The sequence below is a fragment of the Dermochelys coriacea genome, chromosome 1 (genome assembly GCF_009764565.3).
Source record: "Dermochelys coriacea isolate rDerCor1 chromosome 1, rDerCor1.pri.v4, whole genome shotgun sequence".
Taxonomy (NCBI): domain Eukaryota; kingdom Metazoa; phylum Chordata; order Testudines; family Dermochelyidae; genus Dermochelys; species Dermochelys coriacea.
Window position 1 is genome coordinate 100,936,716 of NC_050068.2, and position 16,362 is coordinate 100,953,077.

General features: G+C 40.5%; 1 protein-coding gene across 2 annotated transcripts in view; it reads right to left on the reverse strand.

Moving 5' to 3' along the window:
• The window catches only part of NALCN (sodium leak channel, non-selective), a 389,689-nt gene that overhangs the window by 83,414 nt on the left and 289,913 nt on the right, over positions 1-16,362 (reverse strand). For both annotated transcript variants that reach the window (XM_038386658.2, XM_038386660.2), the window contains exons 16-17: positions 2,147-2,283; positions 152-293 (exon numbers count right to left, since the gene is read on the reverse strand). In XM_038386658.2, coding sequence (XP_038242586.1) covers positions 152-293; positions 2,147-2,283 — 279 coding nt within the window. The remainder of the gene's footprint in view (positions 1-151; positions 294-2,146; positions 2,284-16,362) is intronic.

Here is a 16,362-nt window from a genome sequence, read left to right on the forward strand (position 1 = left end):
TTAAATGTAACCTTTTACAAAGCTCTTAAATACTTTAGACTGTTTCCTGATATTTCTGAAATTTTGACAAATTGTACAATTTGCAGCATTTCCTCACACTATATGTTTAAAACAATAAAGAACATATATTGTCTTACACTCTGGTATTTACCTTTTGGTCAATATATTTGTTTTCTTCAATTGCAGATCTTTTGGAGTGGTCACACGAGGAAGAAGATGCCGAAGGGAGTCTTCGCAATAAGCAGCTTGTATCCTGCTGCTGACGATCAATAAACTGCTTCATAAAACTTTCCCTTGCAAATAAGAAAAAGATATCACATTTTGTTGCTAAAAATCCAGAAAGAATTAATCCATGTTTTCTGTAATATGTCACAATTGGTTACTGTTAAGATAGAACAGCAGCAAGATGGAAATTGATGGGCTACTGGATAGTACGTTTAAATAACAAAGATGACTAGATTTAGATGTAATTATTAAAAACAACAATTGAATTTGGTGCTTTCATTCAGTTTCAAACAAAAGTGTTTGCTCTCTTTAATAACTCAGTCTTTTATTTGATTTTTAAAATGTAACAATTAATTTTAATTTTAGTTATTGACATCAAATAAAGCAGTTTAAAGCTTTTTCTGAGTTTATAATACAAATTGCTCATTAAAAGCAAACCAAAGACTCATATAATCCAAAGGATGCATACTTTCAGCAAGAAAATCAATTTTTCAAGAGTTCAAACAGCATCTGTTCATATTACAGCCTTGAATGCCAATTTTAAGGTACTTTGACAATTTTATACTTCACATATGCCATGTTTTGATTTTTAAATTATTTTTGTTTACATGATATACACATTTATTTTTCCACATTCTAAGTTCTATAGTTATATACTGAGTGTAACCAACTCTTCTCTGGAGTGATAGTTCTACACAGTACAACGAATTCATTTTTAAGATTTTATTCTTCTGTCCATAGCTTGATTTTTTTTTTCCGATGGCTAGCAGCAACACTAGGTCTCAATTACTTACCCATATATACATTTGGAAAAACACAGGGGAAAAACAATCATACAAAGCCAACAAAGATCACGGATACACTATTTAAAAAAGCAGCAAAAACTCAATATGTATGTAATCGGGGTTTTGGAAATACAATAAAATATGTCTGATCTTTAAATCTTAAAATTTAACAGTGCTTTATTTTAATCCCTCAGAGGCAGATATTTTGGCCTGTACCACACCTTTTGCACAGTTCAGATGACACAAAAGATTTGAAGACAGCCCCAACTGGCCTACCTGTGGTCTCCCCAGCACAGGAGAATCCCCAGTGATAATAGAGCTGGCACAGCCATCTCCTACACCATGCTCCCTACAGCTATTGGAGTAGGGGGAACTTGGGTGGGGAAGGGTGTAGAGGGGGCTGGGAATGGAGTATGCTATGCTCCAGCTATCCTTATCTGGCAAAAGGTCCCTTGGGAACAGTTGCAGATGGTGCATAGTTACAGAAGTCCCCAGGCTGCTTTCAAAGATTCAGTGAACTACAACTGGCTCCCCAATGCCTACCTGTCCCCGTTCATAAGCTGGGTACAACAGAAACTCTGACCTCTGAGTTTTTTGGGTCATTTTTTGAAGGAAAGTTATCCCCAGTGCAAATCCAGTTCAGTCAGGTAATGGTCAAAAGTTGTTACCCTCTGACAGCTGTTCAGTGTTCTATGCAAGGTGATTTGGTGGACTCAGATGACCAGGTAATTAAAAAACCCACACTGGAATTGATTTTTAGAACTTTTGCTGGGGTCTTAGAAAAGAAACTAAAAAAACAAATGAGGCTGAAGAGAAACTACTTTCTCATCTGCAGAAATGCTCTTTCCAATATACTCTACCTGCGTGCAGATAAATGACTTCCAGGACTATTATTCAGTCCTTTCATGAGCACTAAAGCCAGGTAAAAAAGAGAGGTGGTGATATTTTTTGGGAAGTAAAAATGAGAGACAAATGAAAAGTCACCCACTTTCACCTCTAAATACAATGTTTTGATTCTGATTTCTAAAATTATCTGCTTAATTTTTGGGAGAGAAACTGTTATATGTCCCTGGCACTACTGTGTGTGCTGGTAACTAACAAGTCTCCAGCACATAAAGAAAGGATGTATTTTATACCTTATTTTTGGAACTGTAAAATCTGAAGGAAGCTTGGAGATTTTCACCATTTGTGGCCTGTTAGGAAATTTTTCAAATATACGTAGACGCAGTGGAAGCTTTTCCTTAGTATCAGCATTGGCTTCACTTTGCTTTAGCTTAAAAAAGAAAGAAAAGAAAAGAAAAGAAAAAGAAAGGAAATTTTACTCTAAATGTAAAACTTTTATTTTTCAGAATTCAAAGAATAATAACAGCAATCAGTTGAAGAGACAGAAGATGGCAGCAAAGAACTACAGAGGGTAGTTTTGTTGCTCAGAGTTCATTAATTTACTTGTGTTAGAGGCACTGACAGATATCAAACCATACCAGTCCATTATCTAAAAGCCGTAAGATGAGAGGCATTTCTAATCATTTCAGTTTTAAATCACGAGGCATATTAGCTTTCTATTATGTATGTTTACTTCTATATTTTCTTCACAGTTCCCTAACACTTTTAAAAAGAAAATAAATATTCATGTTTTGTCTTATGTGACTCAGCTTTTTGTGCATGTTGACAGCTTTGGGATATTCAGATAGAGCATAGTGTAGATAAACGAATTGAGGATTAAAATCTTTAGAAAAACCTCAGATTATGAGTGCAATAGGAAAATCACTTACAGATGGATCTATTAAATATTACTATACTTGTATCTAATGATCTCTGAAAAAGTAGATTACATATAACTATTGCATTCTGATTATCATGTAGGGTCACCTAACCATTTTATGGCAACAAAATGACAAGTCAGAAAGGGCTACTACATGGACCAAAGTTTTTATGGTGAAACACTTTTTTAAATTGAAGAACTTAACATTAAAAATATCAATTTGTGTCTAATTGAACATAGTACACTAAGGTTTGGAAATCTAATAGAACACATCTAACTGTGGTCTTTCATACAATAGGGTGTGTTTACACAACATTTTGCACAGATCGGGAGCAAGCCTTGCAGCGCTGGGGTAACAAATTCCCATTAGCAGGGCTTGTGCTAATGCTCTAAAAATAGCTGTATAGACAGCACTTTGAAGTTGCAGTTTGGGCTGAAAGAAAAGGAGTACTTGTGGCACCTTAGAGACTAACAAATTTATTAGAGCATAAGCTTTCGTGAGCTACAGCTCACTTCATCGGATGCACTGAAGCCCACCCCACTTCCTGTTGAGCCAGGCTGGGAGGTTCACTCCTGCTGGCTCCAGAATGCTGTGTAGACATACCCTAAGGATCAGCTCTCCTTTGTCCATTATAGCAGGGGCATCAAATCTTGATTTTTTAATAGAATTGCGAAATGAGTGTATGGCAAGAATGCTGTATATTTCATATATTTAGATTTTAGTAAAGGTTTTAGTATAATACAGTTTCTGGTGGAAGCTTTTTCTGAATATTAATTCAAATTAGCTTAGATGTGAACTGTTATATGGACTAAAAACTGAAGAACAATAAATATGGGGTAATGATAAATGGTAGTACACTGAGTTGGGGAAGGTGGTGTCTAGTGGGGCACTGCAGAAATCAACTATGTCCATTATTATTTAATATCTTCATTAATGATCCTCAAAAGGGAGAAATCATGCTATTAATTAAATTCATTGGATATTAAATTGGGAGGAGTTGAAAATACCAGTGAGGACAGGGAAATTAAAAAAAAAAAAAGACCGATATTAGAAACATGGACAGACAATAACAAATGGAAATTCAATTTTAAAAATGCAAGTTAATAATCCAAGGGGAAAATATGTTGCAACATATTCATTGAGAGAAGACACTGGGGAGGCACTAATGCTGACAGAAATCTAGATTTCTGGATGGAGTGTAGGCTGTGGAAAGGTTTCTCAAGAGCAATGCCTCATCACTTGGTACTTGGAATAAACAGGACCCTTGAAATGCCAGTGTAGTGGAGGAAAAAATTCTTCACTCTCAGGGAAATGGACTGGATGATCTAAAAGGGCTTTTCTAGAGCTACAATAGCTTTTTTTTTAACCGAGTGGAAATTCTCATTGGCACAAGTTTTCTGGTTTTTGTCACTCTGTCTTTTCAATCTCTAACTTCTACATTAATTACAAGTAAATGTAGATATATGCAGACTAACACGGAGAGAAAATGTCTCTCACAGGAAATGACTGCTATTCACGGGAGTCCACAGCTTTGCATTTTATATCTAAATACAAAAACAGGGACTTTGTGATTAAAATGGTATCTGACGTTCCAGTGCAGCAGACAACCATGCTATAAAAGAGCTAAGCAACGTTACATAAATATACACTTTTTGAAAAGCAGAATGATTAAAAACATGCTTTAAAAATAATCTGAACTCAAAGCTATTCTATAGAATATCTCAGCATCAGTCATGCTGAGATAATATTAGATATTAGGAAGCTGAAGGCTTCACTTAGTGCCTCTCAACAAGTCTAGGGTGTAATATTTGCTCTGCATGACACACATCCTGTTCTGTGTCATTCCTTAAATCCTTCACATTTCAGCTCCTGTTTTTTTCAGCTTACTACAAAGACATATCTTTTTAAAGATACAGGATTTGTAGAAATATGGCAACTATGATTTACAACGAGGACTGCCAAGCGATTAAAAAAATTAATTGCGATTAATCAGACTGTTAAACAATAATAGAATACCATTTCTTTAAATATTTTTGGATTTTTCTACATTTTAAATTATATTGATTTCAATTACAACACAGAATACAAAGTGTACAGTGCTCACTTTATATTTATTTTTTATTACAAGTATTTGCACTGTAAAAAAACCCAAAAGAAATAGTATTTTTCAATTTGCCTCATACAAGTACTGTAGTGCAATCTCTTTATCATGAAAGTTCACCTTAAAATGTAGAGTTATGTACAAAAAAATCTGCATTCAAAAATAAAACAATGTAAAATCAGACAAGTTTGTATACATTTGCAGGAGATAGTTCTGCCCGCTTCTTGTTTACAATATCACCTGAAAGTGGGAACAGGCGTTCACATGGCACTGTTGTAGCCAGCCAGATGCACTAAAGATTCATATGTCCCTTCATGCTTCAACCACCATTCCAGACAGGTTCTGCTTGATAACAATCCAAAGCAGTGTGGACTGATGCATGTTCATTTTTATTATCCGAGTCAGATGCCATCAGCAGAAGGTTGATTTTCTTATTTAATGGGTTCAGGTTCTGTAGTTTCTGCATCTGAATGTTGCTCTTTTAAGACTTCTGATGACACGTTCCACATGTTGTCCCACTCAGATTTTGGAAGGCACTTCAGATTCTTAAACCTTGGGTCGAATGCTGTAGCTATTTTTAGAAATCTCACATTCGTAGCTTCTTTGTGTTTTGTCAAATCTGTAGTGAAAGTGTTCTTAAAATGAACAATATGTGCTGGGTCATCATCAGAGACTGCTATAACATGAACTATATAGCAGAATTCACGTAAGACAGAGCAGGGGACATACAATTCTCCCCCAAAAAGTTCAGTCACAAATTTAATTAACACATTTTTTTTTTTAACAAGCATCATCAGCATGGAAGCATGTCCTCTGGAATGGTGGCTGAAGCACAAAGGGGCATAAAAATGTTTAGCATGGGGATCGGCAACCTTTGGCAAGCGTCCCGTCAGGGAAATCCACTGACGGGATGGGATGGTTTGTTTACCTGCAGCGGCCGCAGGATTGGCCGATTGCAGCTCCCACTGGCTGCGGTTTGCTGTTCCAGGCCAATGGGGGCTCCGGGAAGTGGCAGACAGCACATCCCTCGGCCCATGCCACTTCATGCAGCCCCTATTGGCCTGGAATGGCAAACTGCGGCAGTGGGAGCTGCGATAGGCCGAAACTGTGGATGCTGCAGGTAAACAAACCGTCCCGGCCCACCAGTGGCTTTCCCTGATGGGCCGCACGCCAAAGGTTGCCAATCCCTGGTTTAGCATAACTGGCACATAAATACCTTGCAATGCCAGCTGCAAAAGTGCCATGCAAATGACTGTTCTCACTTTCTGGTGACGTAAATAAGAAGAGGGAAGCATTATCACCTGTAAATGTAAACAAACTTGTTTGTCTTAGTGATTGGCTGAACAAGAAGTAGGACTGAGTGGACTTGTAGGCGCTGAAGTTTTGTTTTCGAGGCCAGTTACGTAATAAAAAAAAATCTACATTTGTAAGTTGCATTTTCACAGCAAAGAGATTGCACTACAGTACTTGTATGAGGTGAATTGAAAAATACTATTTCTTTTGTTTATCATTTTACAATGCAAATATTTGCAATAAAAATAATATAGACTTTGATTTCAGTTACAACACGGAATACAATATATATGTCCAAGGCAATTATCCGATGAAGTGAGCTGTAGCTCACGAAAGCTTATGCTCTAATAAATTTGTTAGTCTCTAAGGTGCCACAAGTACTCCTTTTCTTTTTGCGAATACAGACTAACACGGCTGCTACTCTGAAACCTATGGGCTCTAGGTGGCACAGAAGGGCAGCTTTCCTAATGCTGATCCTCCCTTTCTCCCTGTTGGGGATGGGGGTCAGGGGCACAATGGGAGGGCCCTTACCCCCACCTTGGCCACAGATGAATAGAACTTCCTGTCCCAGAAAGCAAGTTTTACATGAGAAAGCATGAGGAGATGGAACAAGAGATAGTCCCTTTTTCCATTTATCTCTACAATATCAGAGTGTTTTAAACATACATCTAATTAGTATTTGCACTCTGAGATGTTCAGTTTCCCCTTAAGAAAGACATTTTTTTTCTTTTAGGCTGTTTTTATATATATATATTTTTTTACAGACAATATACTGACAAAATGTGATTCTGCCTTAGTACACATCTGTCAAAACCTGGAATGATTTCAGTAATCAGTAATGAATTCAGCAAGTAAACTTTGAAGAACATTGAAAACAAACTCTTGAATAAAGTAATGCTTAGTTTAACTCCATGGACTTCGGTGAGTTACAACAGGAATAAATTTGATATTATATTGATTAATAACCAGTCATTTTAAAATTATTACATATTGCGACTCTGATGAAAAGTCTGAATACTCGGATATTTAGAAATAATTCATATAAGCCTTTAATAATCTTCTAGAGTTTAACATTAGATCATCCCTCTCCCACAATACATACAATGCTTTAAATAGAAACATAGTCATCTGGAAATGTCCAGTTAATCTTATTTCACATTTCGTTTGAACAAACTCTGAAAATAAGAACTCCAATTTGACTGCTGTTAATTTAAATTCAACAAAATATAGCTGTTGTTTCAATTAAAATCTTTTATTCTTTCTTAAATGTATTGGTGTGCATTTCAGCTACAAAATTTCCAACATTACACACCTTGTATAATGGCAGAGCTACTGAACCAGAAAAAAATAAATGTTTAACTGTGCTCACACTGAAATGCTCTTTCCAATAAGTTATTTACATTTTAAATGCAGCAAAAAGCATTCACAGAAAAGTAAATATGTATTCAACAATAAATTAGGCTACTAGATTTTAATTCTTATACTCTCTGTAAAACAGCATGCCAGATGGATACTATCATTACTATAGTCCATTGGGAAAAACAGATTTATCAAGAGACCTTCATTGTGTTTTATTAGGAAGACTTATTTTTGGCCTACCAAGGTGACCAAGATCTGCTCTCCAGTGTTCTCTGCTCCAAAGCATCATAGGGAAAAAAGAGTTGCATAGGGAACAGGAGGTTGCATCTATTTTGGCTTATACTGAAGAAATAGCTGCTTTGGACTTCCTATGCAAGTGTCCTGGGGCTAGATAATACGCTGGGGGCTGAGGATTCCTCCGTTTGTATTCACTGTGTTTTAGTTATTCGTAAGGGTACAATTCTGACATGCAGATCACAGATTCCATGACTTTCTGGGACCTCTGTGACTCAGGGTTGCCAACTTTCTAATCGCACAAAACCGAACACCCTAGGCCCCGCCTCTTCCCCTAGGCCCCGCCACCTTCCCCTAGGCCCCGCCCCGGGCTCACTACATTCCCCCTCCCTTGGTGGCTTGCTCTCCCACACTCTCACTCACTTTCACAGGGCTGGGACAGGGGGTTGGTTTGCAGGAGGTGGTGAGGGCTCCAGGGTGAGGTCAGAAATTTGGTGTTCAGGGTGCGGGAGAGGGGTTCCGGGCTAGGGCAGGGAGTTGGAGAGCGGGAGGAGGTGAGGGCTCTGGCTGGGGGTGCGAGCTCTGGGGTGGAACTGGGAATGAGGGGTTTGGGGTGCAGGAGGGGACTCCAAGCTGGGGCAGAGGGATTTGGAGTGCGGGAGAAGCCTGCAGATGGGCTCTCGGGTGGGGCTGGGGATGAGGGGTTCAGGGTGTGGGAAGGAGCTCTGGGCTGGGGAAGGGGGTTGGGGTGCAGGAGGGATGAGGGCTCTGGGCTGGGGGTGTGGGATCTGGGGTGGGGCCAGGGATGAGGGTTTCAGGTGCAAGAGGGGGCTCTTAGTGGGGGGGGGGGCTCAGGGTGGGAGGTTGGGGCTGGGGGTTGGGGAATGGGCTTACCTTGGGCGGCTCCCAGTCAATGGTGCAGCAGGGCTAATGCAGGCTGCCTGCCTGTCCTGGGGCACCACATTGCACCCTGGAAGCAGCCAACAGGTCTGGCTCCTAGGCACGGGGGGGACGGGACAGGAGGCTCCATGGTGCGCACTGCTCTCACCTACAGGCACCATCCACTGAGATCCCATTGGCCAGGAAAGCTGGTGCTCGGGCAGCGCACAGAGCTCCATGCCCCCCCGCCGAGGAGCCAGACCTGCTGGCCGCTTCTGGGGCACAGTACAGTGCCCCATGTCAGGTAGGGACTAGCCTGCCTTAGCTCCGCAGCACCATTGACTGGGCTTTTAACTGACCGATCAGCGGTGCCGACTGGAGCTGCCAAGATCACTTTTCGGTCGGATTTTCCCTTTGAAAAAGGGACACTTAGTCACCCTACTGTGACTTCTTCCACAGTGGCAGGGCTGGAGCAGCTGTCAGCACCGGGGCCACCGGAGTAGTGGCCGATGGTCAGCCCCGGGGCTGCCGGAGCAGTGGTCCCAGGACCACCAGAACAGCGGCTGGCAGTCAGCCACATGGCTGCTAGAGCAGGGGCTGCCATAGGAGTGGCAGATACCCCTCAGGCTGCTGGAAGTCAGTCTTGGGACCACTGGAGCAGGGGCTGACAGTTGGCCCCAGGGCGCTGAAGCAGGTGGCTGGAGATCCACCCTGGGGCTACTGGAGCAGTGGTCTTCTGGCCGCTGGAGCAACCGTCGTCAGGGCTACGAGAACCACAGTTCCCAGGGCCACCAGAGCAATGGCCAGCAGTCAGCCCCAGGGCTGAGATCCCTGGGCTGCTACAATAATGGTCCCCAGGCCACCAGAGCAGTGGCTGGCAGTCAGTCCCGGGGCTGCTGGAGCAAGGGCAGCTGGAGCAGCAGCCGGCAGTGGTCCCTGCGGCTGCCAGAGCAGCAGCTGCAGATCAGCCTAGGGCTGCTGGAGCAGCAGCTGGCAATCAGCCCCGGGGCTGCCAGAGCAGTGGCCCCAGGACCGAAGCGGCAGCCGGGATTCAGTCAGGCCCCCTAGAACTGGAGCAGTGGCAGTCCGCTCCTGCTGCAGGAACAGTGGTGTGGCTGGAGCAGCTGCCAGAGGCCAGCCCCTGGCAGTACTCTGACTGTTATTCCTCCCCCCACACCTTGGTATTTTTAGTAAAAGTCACGGACAAATCATGGGCTTACATGCATTTTTGTTTATTGCTTGTGACCTGTCCCTGATTTTTACTATAAAAACCCATGACAGAATCTTAACCGTAGTCATTTGGCATGCAAGTAAAACCTTCTAAGTAGGACTCTCTCTAAACAGGTATATGATGTCCTTCCTTGCTACTGACAATAGATAAAATAGCTATGTGGAATTAAGGCATGCCTAACTTAAGTTTGAGAAAATCTAACACAAGAAAGCTCATTAGAAGTGCTAAATTATATCTGGAAATGTTGGAGCTGTCAAGATTGTCATGGTTTTTTAAAGCTATTTTCCGATAAGGCATGTGTATATATTTTTTCAAACTTTACTACTATATTAAGGCACTTTTTATATAAAGATGGCCTTATTTTCAAAGGTTTAATGGGATTTGTGGGTTCTCAGCCTTTTTGAAAAACTTGAGGTTGGGCTGAAAATCAGACCCAAAACACACATTTAGAAATTGATACTAGGATATCTAGGCATTTGCAAATATTCTCAGAATGTCTCAGTGCCCTCTTTTTTATCAAAGAGCATAAAAACAAGTGAAAAAAGAAGAGCTCATCCGGACATTTTGCTCCCAAACACAATTGCTTATAGTACAGTCTAGAGGGTATCTCATCCTGCCAGAACTAACGTGTTATTTTTAGTGCAGAATGGAATGCAGCACACTGAAGGCATTTTAACTACCTCAAGACAATGGTGGAATAAGTAAAAAATTCTGATTGAGTGTACTTGGTGCTTCACTTACAATAAATATTAATAATGTCTCTTATTTTTTTTTAAAAGGAAGGTGTTAAATATTTTAAACAACACTACAATAGAGTGGCACATTTTATTTAAAAGGCTGTGCGCAGGTACAAATAAGAATGAAGCTTTTCATACTTTGTTAAGGGGTCAATTGTGCCTTTGCCATATGCTTCAGCTATTGGGGATGCACTGCCTCAGGAGCAGATTGTCACTTTCTAAGTTTCCAATCTACTTCTTGATTTCCCCCTGCTTCAAGGGGAAGTACCTTGCACCTACACTGTATGTCCCGCACCATGCCAGCCTGAAGGTGGAGCCAAGGCTGCTCCCATTCTTCTCCTTTCCTGTCTGCTCCTCACATAAATACATGAGAGGGGATGTAGCTTCTGTCCCATCCCTACTGCTATCCATAGTATAGGTAGCTGGTAGGGGCCACACTCTTATTCCCCTCTAACTCCTCTGCTTGCTTCCTTTCCTCCACAGTAGCACAGAATGGGCCCCAAACGGGCTTCAAATTCTGCAGGATTTCCTCATTAAAGGTCGGACGCTCAGAGCCTAGTCCTGCAAATACTAATGCTAGTGGGTGTCTGCAGGATCTGGTCCTTGATATGCAAAATAACTAATTAACTTGCATGCACGATTATCTAGACTTCTGTCTGTGGGAAAGCAGGATAAGTTATCATACTGATTGAATGGTTTAAAGCAGTGTTTTGCCAGCATTTTTATCTATTTAACAGAGACATCTCTGATTTGAGAGCCTCCAGCTTCCTAACCACTAATTGCTTCATCCCCCGTGTGATATGAATACAGAAATATGACAACTCGGACATCACAAAAACATTTTCAGGATGAATTCAATCTTTCCTGGTAGATCAGCATCTTTATTTTAGTAGACATTTATCTGAAAATACTGATTTCAGCCCAAAGTGAGGAGTTTATTTATGTTTAAAAAGAAAAGCAGATTGAAAAATAAACTTTGTAAATAGTTTCCCCTAACTATTAACCAAATATGTTTAAAAAGCAAAAGGTCGGTAGTAATACTCCTCCTCTTTCTACTAGGCTACATAGATATCCATTCAGTGTAACCCCACGAACTGAGTGTCAAATTTGACTCAGTGATTTCAAACTGACTGCTCATATGAATAGGAGTTGCATGAGCTGGCTGAAAAAGAGCATAGTTTAATTTGCACAAGTTTTCTGATATACTTTACTGATTATGGTCCAGATTATGACTGGCTGCTAAGCAGTTGTATAAGGGTGAGGACCTCTCCTCTCTTGTGCCCCAGTAAAGGTTCCCATTCTAATTTATTTAGCAGTGTTTGTATGAAATATTGTATTGTAGTGCTTAGAGGCCACAACTGAGATGGGACCTTATTGTGTTAAGTACTTTGCAAACACATATGGCTTGTCTTCACTTACCGGGGGATCGACGTTGTGATGATTGATGGACCGAAGGTCGATTTAGTGGGTCTAGTGAAGACCCGCTAAATCAACCGCAAATCGCTCTCCTGTCGACTCTAGTACTCCACAGGAATAAGAAGAGTAAGGAGAGTCGACAGGAGACTGTCTCCCTTCGACATAGCATAATGTGGACCCCGCAGTAAGTAGATCTGAGCTATGTTGACTTGAGTTATGCTACTAATGTAACTCAAATAGCTTAAACCAACTTTCCCCCACAGTGTAGACAAGGCCATAGTAAAGAGTCACTTCACTCTGAATGCTTACTCTAAATGCTTTAGACAGACACAAAGTGGGATAAAGAAAGTGAGAGACAGGGAGATCCTGGGACAGATACATTTTACACTAAAGCCCCTTTACACTGCCTGTAAAGGGGCCTCAGTATTAATGAGAATTTGGCCCTGAGTGGCTTGTCCAAGAACACATAAGAAGTCTGGTCTGAAGGACACAATGGAATTATGTTTTCAGTTTTCAAAAGGACAAAGCACATTCTCTGCAGAGCTCAACAGAGAAGGGATAGTAGGAGAGGGACCAAGTAGTTGAATTTAGGACTCAGTAGAACAAGATCTGTGAGTCACACTTGCCAACACTGGTGACAGATGAGAAAATGTTTTCTCTGTTGGGCCTTCACCCTTTGAGCACATTTCTGGAAGACAGTGAAGTAATGATAGGTCAACATTTCTATAGAATGTATATTGTCCTAAGCTTGTACTCAACATAAAAAGTCAATGAGTGGGATTGTTGGCAAAGTGATTCAGGAAACTTATCTAGTGATTGACCATTATATGGAAAGTTTATTGAATCACTCTGCCAATAATAATCTGACATCACTGTACTTTTATGGCAGGTGCAGGCTGAGCACTACTTTACAGTTATCTGTGCTTCCCACTTCCTGAGACGGACAGCGAGCTTCAATTTGTAGCATTATTTCAAGTGCCTACAGAGGATCTTGAGTTCTCAACACTGACCTGTACACCAAGTGGGTTGTGAGAGAGGAGGAGATAATAGTCATCATTAAGATCACTAAGTGATGGTTAGTTTTATACCTACACCTAAAATGATATCTTGGCTCCATTGACTTTAATGTCAAATCTTCCACTGACTTCAAATTGACCCAGGTTTTGAACCTGAATATTTCCATGTTTTGAAATCACTGGGAGAATGTCCCTGTCATTTCCCTCTCCCTTATTTATATTTTTTCCCTATTTCTTTGGAACATGGCTCCTCCTAACCTGTGAAGTTTTCTAAGATGCATATCTAAGTTTTGAAAGGAAGCAGTACAAACACATGTAAATGCAAATGAAAGTTTTATTGCAATTCTGGAGGCTAAGTCTGTTCTTGGTTAGACCCATGTAACATCACTGGAATCCTAAACTCAACTATAGCCTCACCAATCAACTAGAAGAATGTGGTGTCACAGAAATAAATAAGAAGAGAATTTTATTCTGCTGATTTAAATTATACTAAAAACAAGACTTGTAAGATCAAAATGGTAACCTAAGAATGTTCAGCAACGTTTTAGATTTTAGATTTACCAGCCGCGTCCCTCGGCCCGTGCCACTTCCCACAACACCCATTGGCTGGGAGCCATGATCGGCTGAACCTGCGGATGCGGCAGGTAAACAAACCGGCCTGGCCTGCCAGGGGCTTTCCCTGCACAAATGACGGAACAAGTTTGGGAACCACTGGTCTAAGCACATCTAAGTCTTCTTTCATGAATCAGCAACTGATCTAAAGATATGAAGTGAGCAAACAAATATATTGCTTTTTCTCTTTTAAAAAAATAATTTTTCAAGTGACTAGTCAGACCCAAAGACTTATCTAAAACATAAACAGCATTGTGAATTGATTGGCTACTCAACAGCTGTCCTTAAATGTTCAATATGCTGTTGTTGGTGGTTTCTGTTAAGACTGATAAAACAGCTAGATAATTTATGCTTAATATTGCAGACTTGCTGGTTCAGATGACCAATGGCTATCAGATCACAAAAGGTCAGGGTTGCTGTGTCCATGTGTAATGATTACACCTTGTGTCAAGGCTGAATCTCAACTCTGTCACTCTGAGTGCAGAAGTGGGCCCTCAAGGATTTTCAAATTAATACTTGCCAGTCTAGGCTTGTATTAAACTCCCAAGGTTACAGCTTTTCTGACCTTGGCTTGGTAAACGCTGCCACCACCCAAATGCAAAAAAAAAAAACCCCTTTGAACCCAGGAAGAAGCACTTGGGAATTCCTTCCTGTGAGGTACCCTCAAGCCCTTTCACCCCCGCTCTGGGGAAGAGCTGAGAAAGAAAACAAAGGAAAATAGCTGTGGCTATCAGCTAATCAAACAACATGCATAAACCTTTTAAGACACCAAAAATCCAATCCTGTTTTTAAAAAAGGTAAATTTTATTAAAAACAAAAAGAAAGAAAATATATTTGGAATTTAGGATTTTGCTAGATTTTAAAAAAGAGCAATTCCAAAAATCAAGCACCCAAAATTGTTTTCTTGGGGGTTCAGCTTAAAGGTTACAAGCAAACAAAACCATCTGGGATTAGCACAGAGGAGTCCACAAGCAAATTAGAAATAACCCTAATTGTGTCTAGCTAAACATTCTGATCTACTTACACATTTGGAGTGCAGAAATGTAGTTCTAGGCATGATCTGATGATTTATGATCATACCTGGCTTAAGTTGCTTATAGCATGGCTGCTCTGTCCCTCCAGCCCAGAGAACAACAGACAAAGGGAAAGTTGCTTTCCCAATTTTAAAAAGTTTACCTTCCCATTGGCTCTTTTGGTCAGGTGCCCACTTTTTTTTCCTTTACCTGGGGGACTTTTTAACCCTTTACAGGTAAAGCAAGTAAAGAACAGCTACCAAGGTGAATTTTACAGCTAACTGGCTGGCTGGGTGTCCATCAAAGGGAGCTATCCCCCCCTTTATTTATCACACCTTGTGTTGAAATCTAATGGTTTATGGTTTGGTTTGCATGAGAGGGAAAAAGGGAACATTAAGGGCTATAGCCCTTCCAAATCCATTGAATCTCTCACAACAGAGCCTATTAAAATGGGTTGCTTTCTAGGCAGCCATTGCACTCCAAAATAAAGTGCCCCAGTACTAATGATCCATGCTTAATATTGTAGATAGCAGTTCACAGAGCACTGGCTAGCTGCCATCTATTTAGGCTGTAAATTAAAATATTTGTTAAAAAAAGAGTCAGGGTTTACCTCGAGAAAGAAAATCTCTATAAAACTCTGATTGGGTTAATGTATTTTCATTTTTACAAAGAAAGTATTGCGTTTTTACAGCCATCTTTGGGTCTTTAATAGTTTCCTTCCAGGTGCTTACATTTCAGAATCCACTTTAAGGTGTAGTTTTTACTTTTGTTCTGTGTCAGACAACTCATGTCAATTATTCTACATGATTCTTAAAGGCCCCATTCTCCTACATCAGCAACCCTGAGAAGGGGTTTTTCTTACTCTGGCCATCCCAAACGGGGCTTCCCAGGAGAAAGGAGAAAGCAGTGTAAGTTAATACAATTTAGGTCTCTGCCTTTCTACCTCCAGCCTTCATCTTCTCCACCTACTCCAATGTAGCTTGAATTCCACAGGTATGTTGTAGAGACACGACACCTCACACCACCCCTACTCTGAGCACAGGGTCCTTGGCTTGGCTGATATAATTCATATTTTGATTGTTATCTCGCATCTTCCCTAAACATTTATTTCCACTTTGTTTCCTCTTAACTATTTAAGACCTCTCTTTGAGGGATCTTGGTGATATAACAAGTAACAAATATAATATTTTTACATTGCTAACTTTTAACTCCCATGTTTATTTAATTTTGGGCTTTTTAAAAATTCTGAAGTTTTATTGACCAAAACATGGACAAAGGCAACACCTAAAATCTCTCTTCTCAAAAGTTCACAGAGAAAGATAGAGAAAAAGAAGCAGGATGCTGTGATTTCATGGTGTTTTCTTCATTTACTCTCTAGACAATCACATAAAAAGACAGCAGCAGGAGTGTCTAGCAGAAGTTATAAAAATAGCATGTATTTTCACAGCTTACTGGTTTTCTAGCTAGTCTCTGTTGTTAGAACTGCTTTGGATAAAGAGATGAATACCTGGAGGGTGACACTGTACAGAGACTCAAATCCATCAGCTTAATATCTAGCAGCAGTTAAGGAAGCAAACAAAAAACTTGGATTTATTTAGTGAAGGATATAGTGCCTATCAGCAGAACTATTTAATGGGGTTAGTTAATGAAACAGGTTAAGTAAGGGGTTGGTTGGACCATACTCTGTTTTGTCTGTCT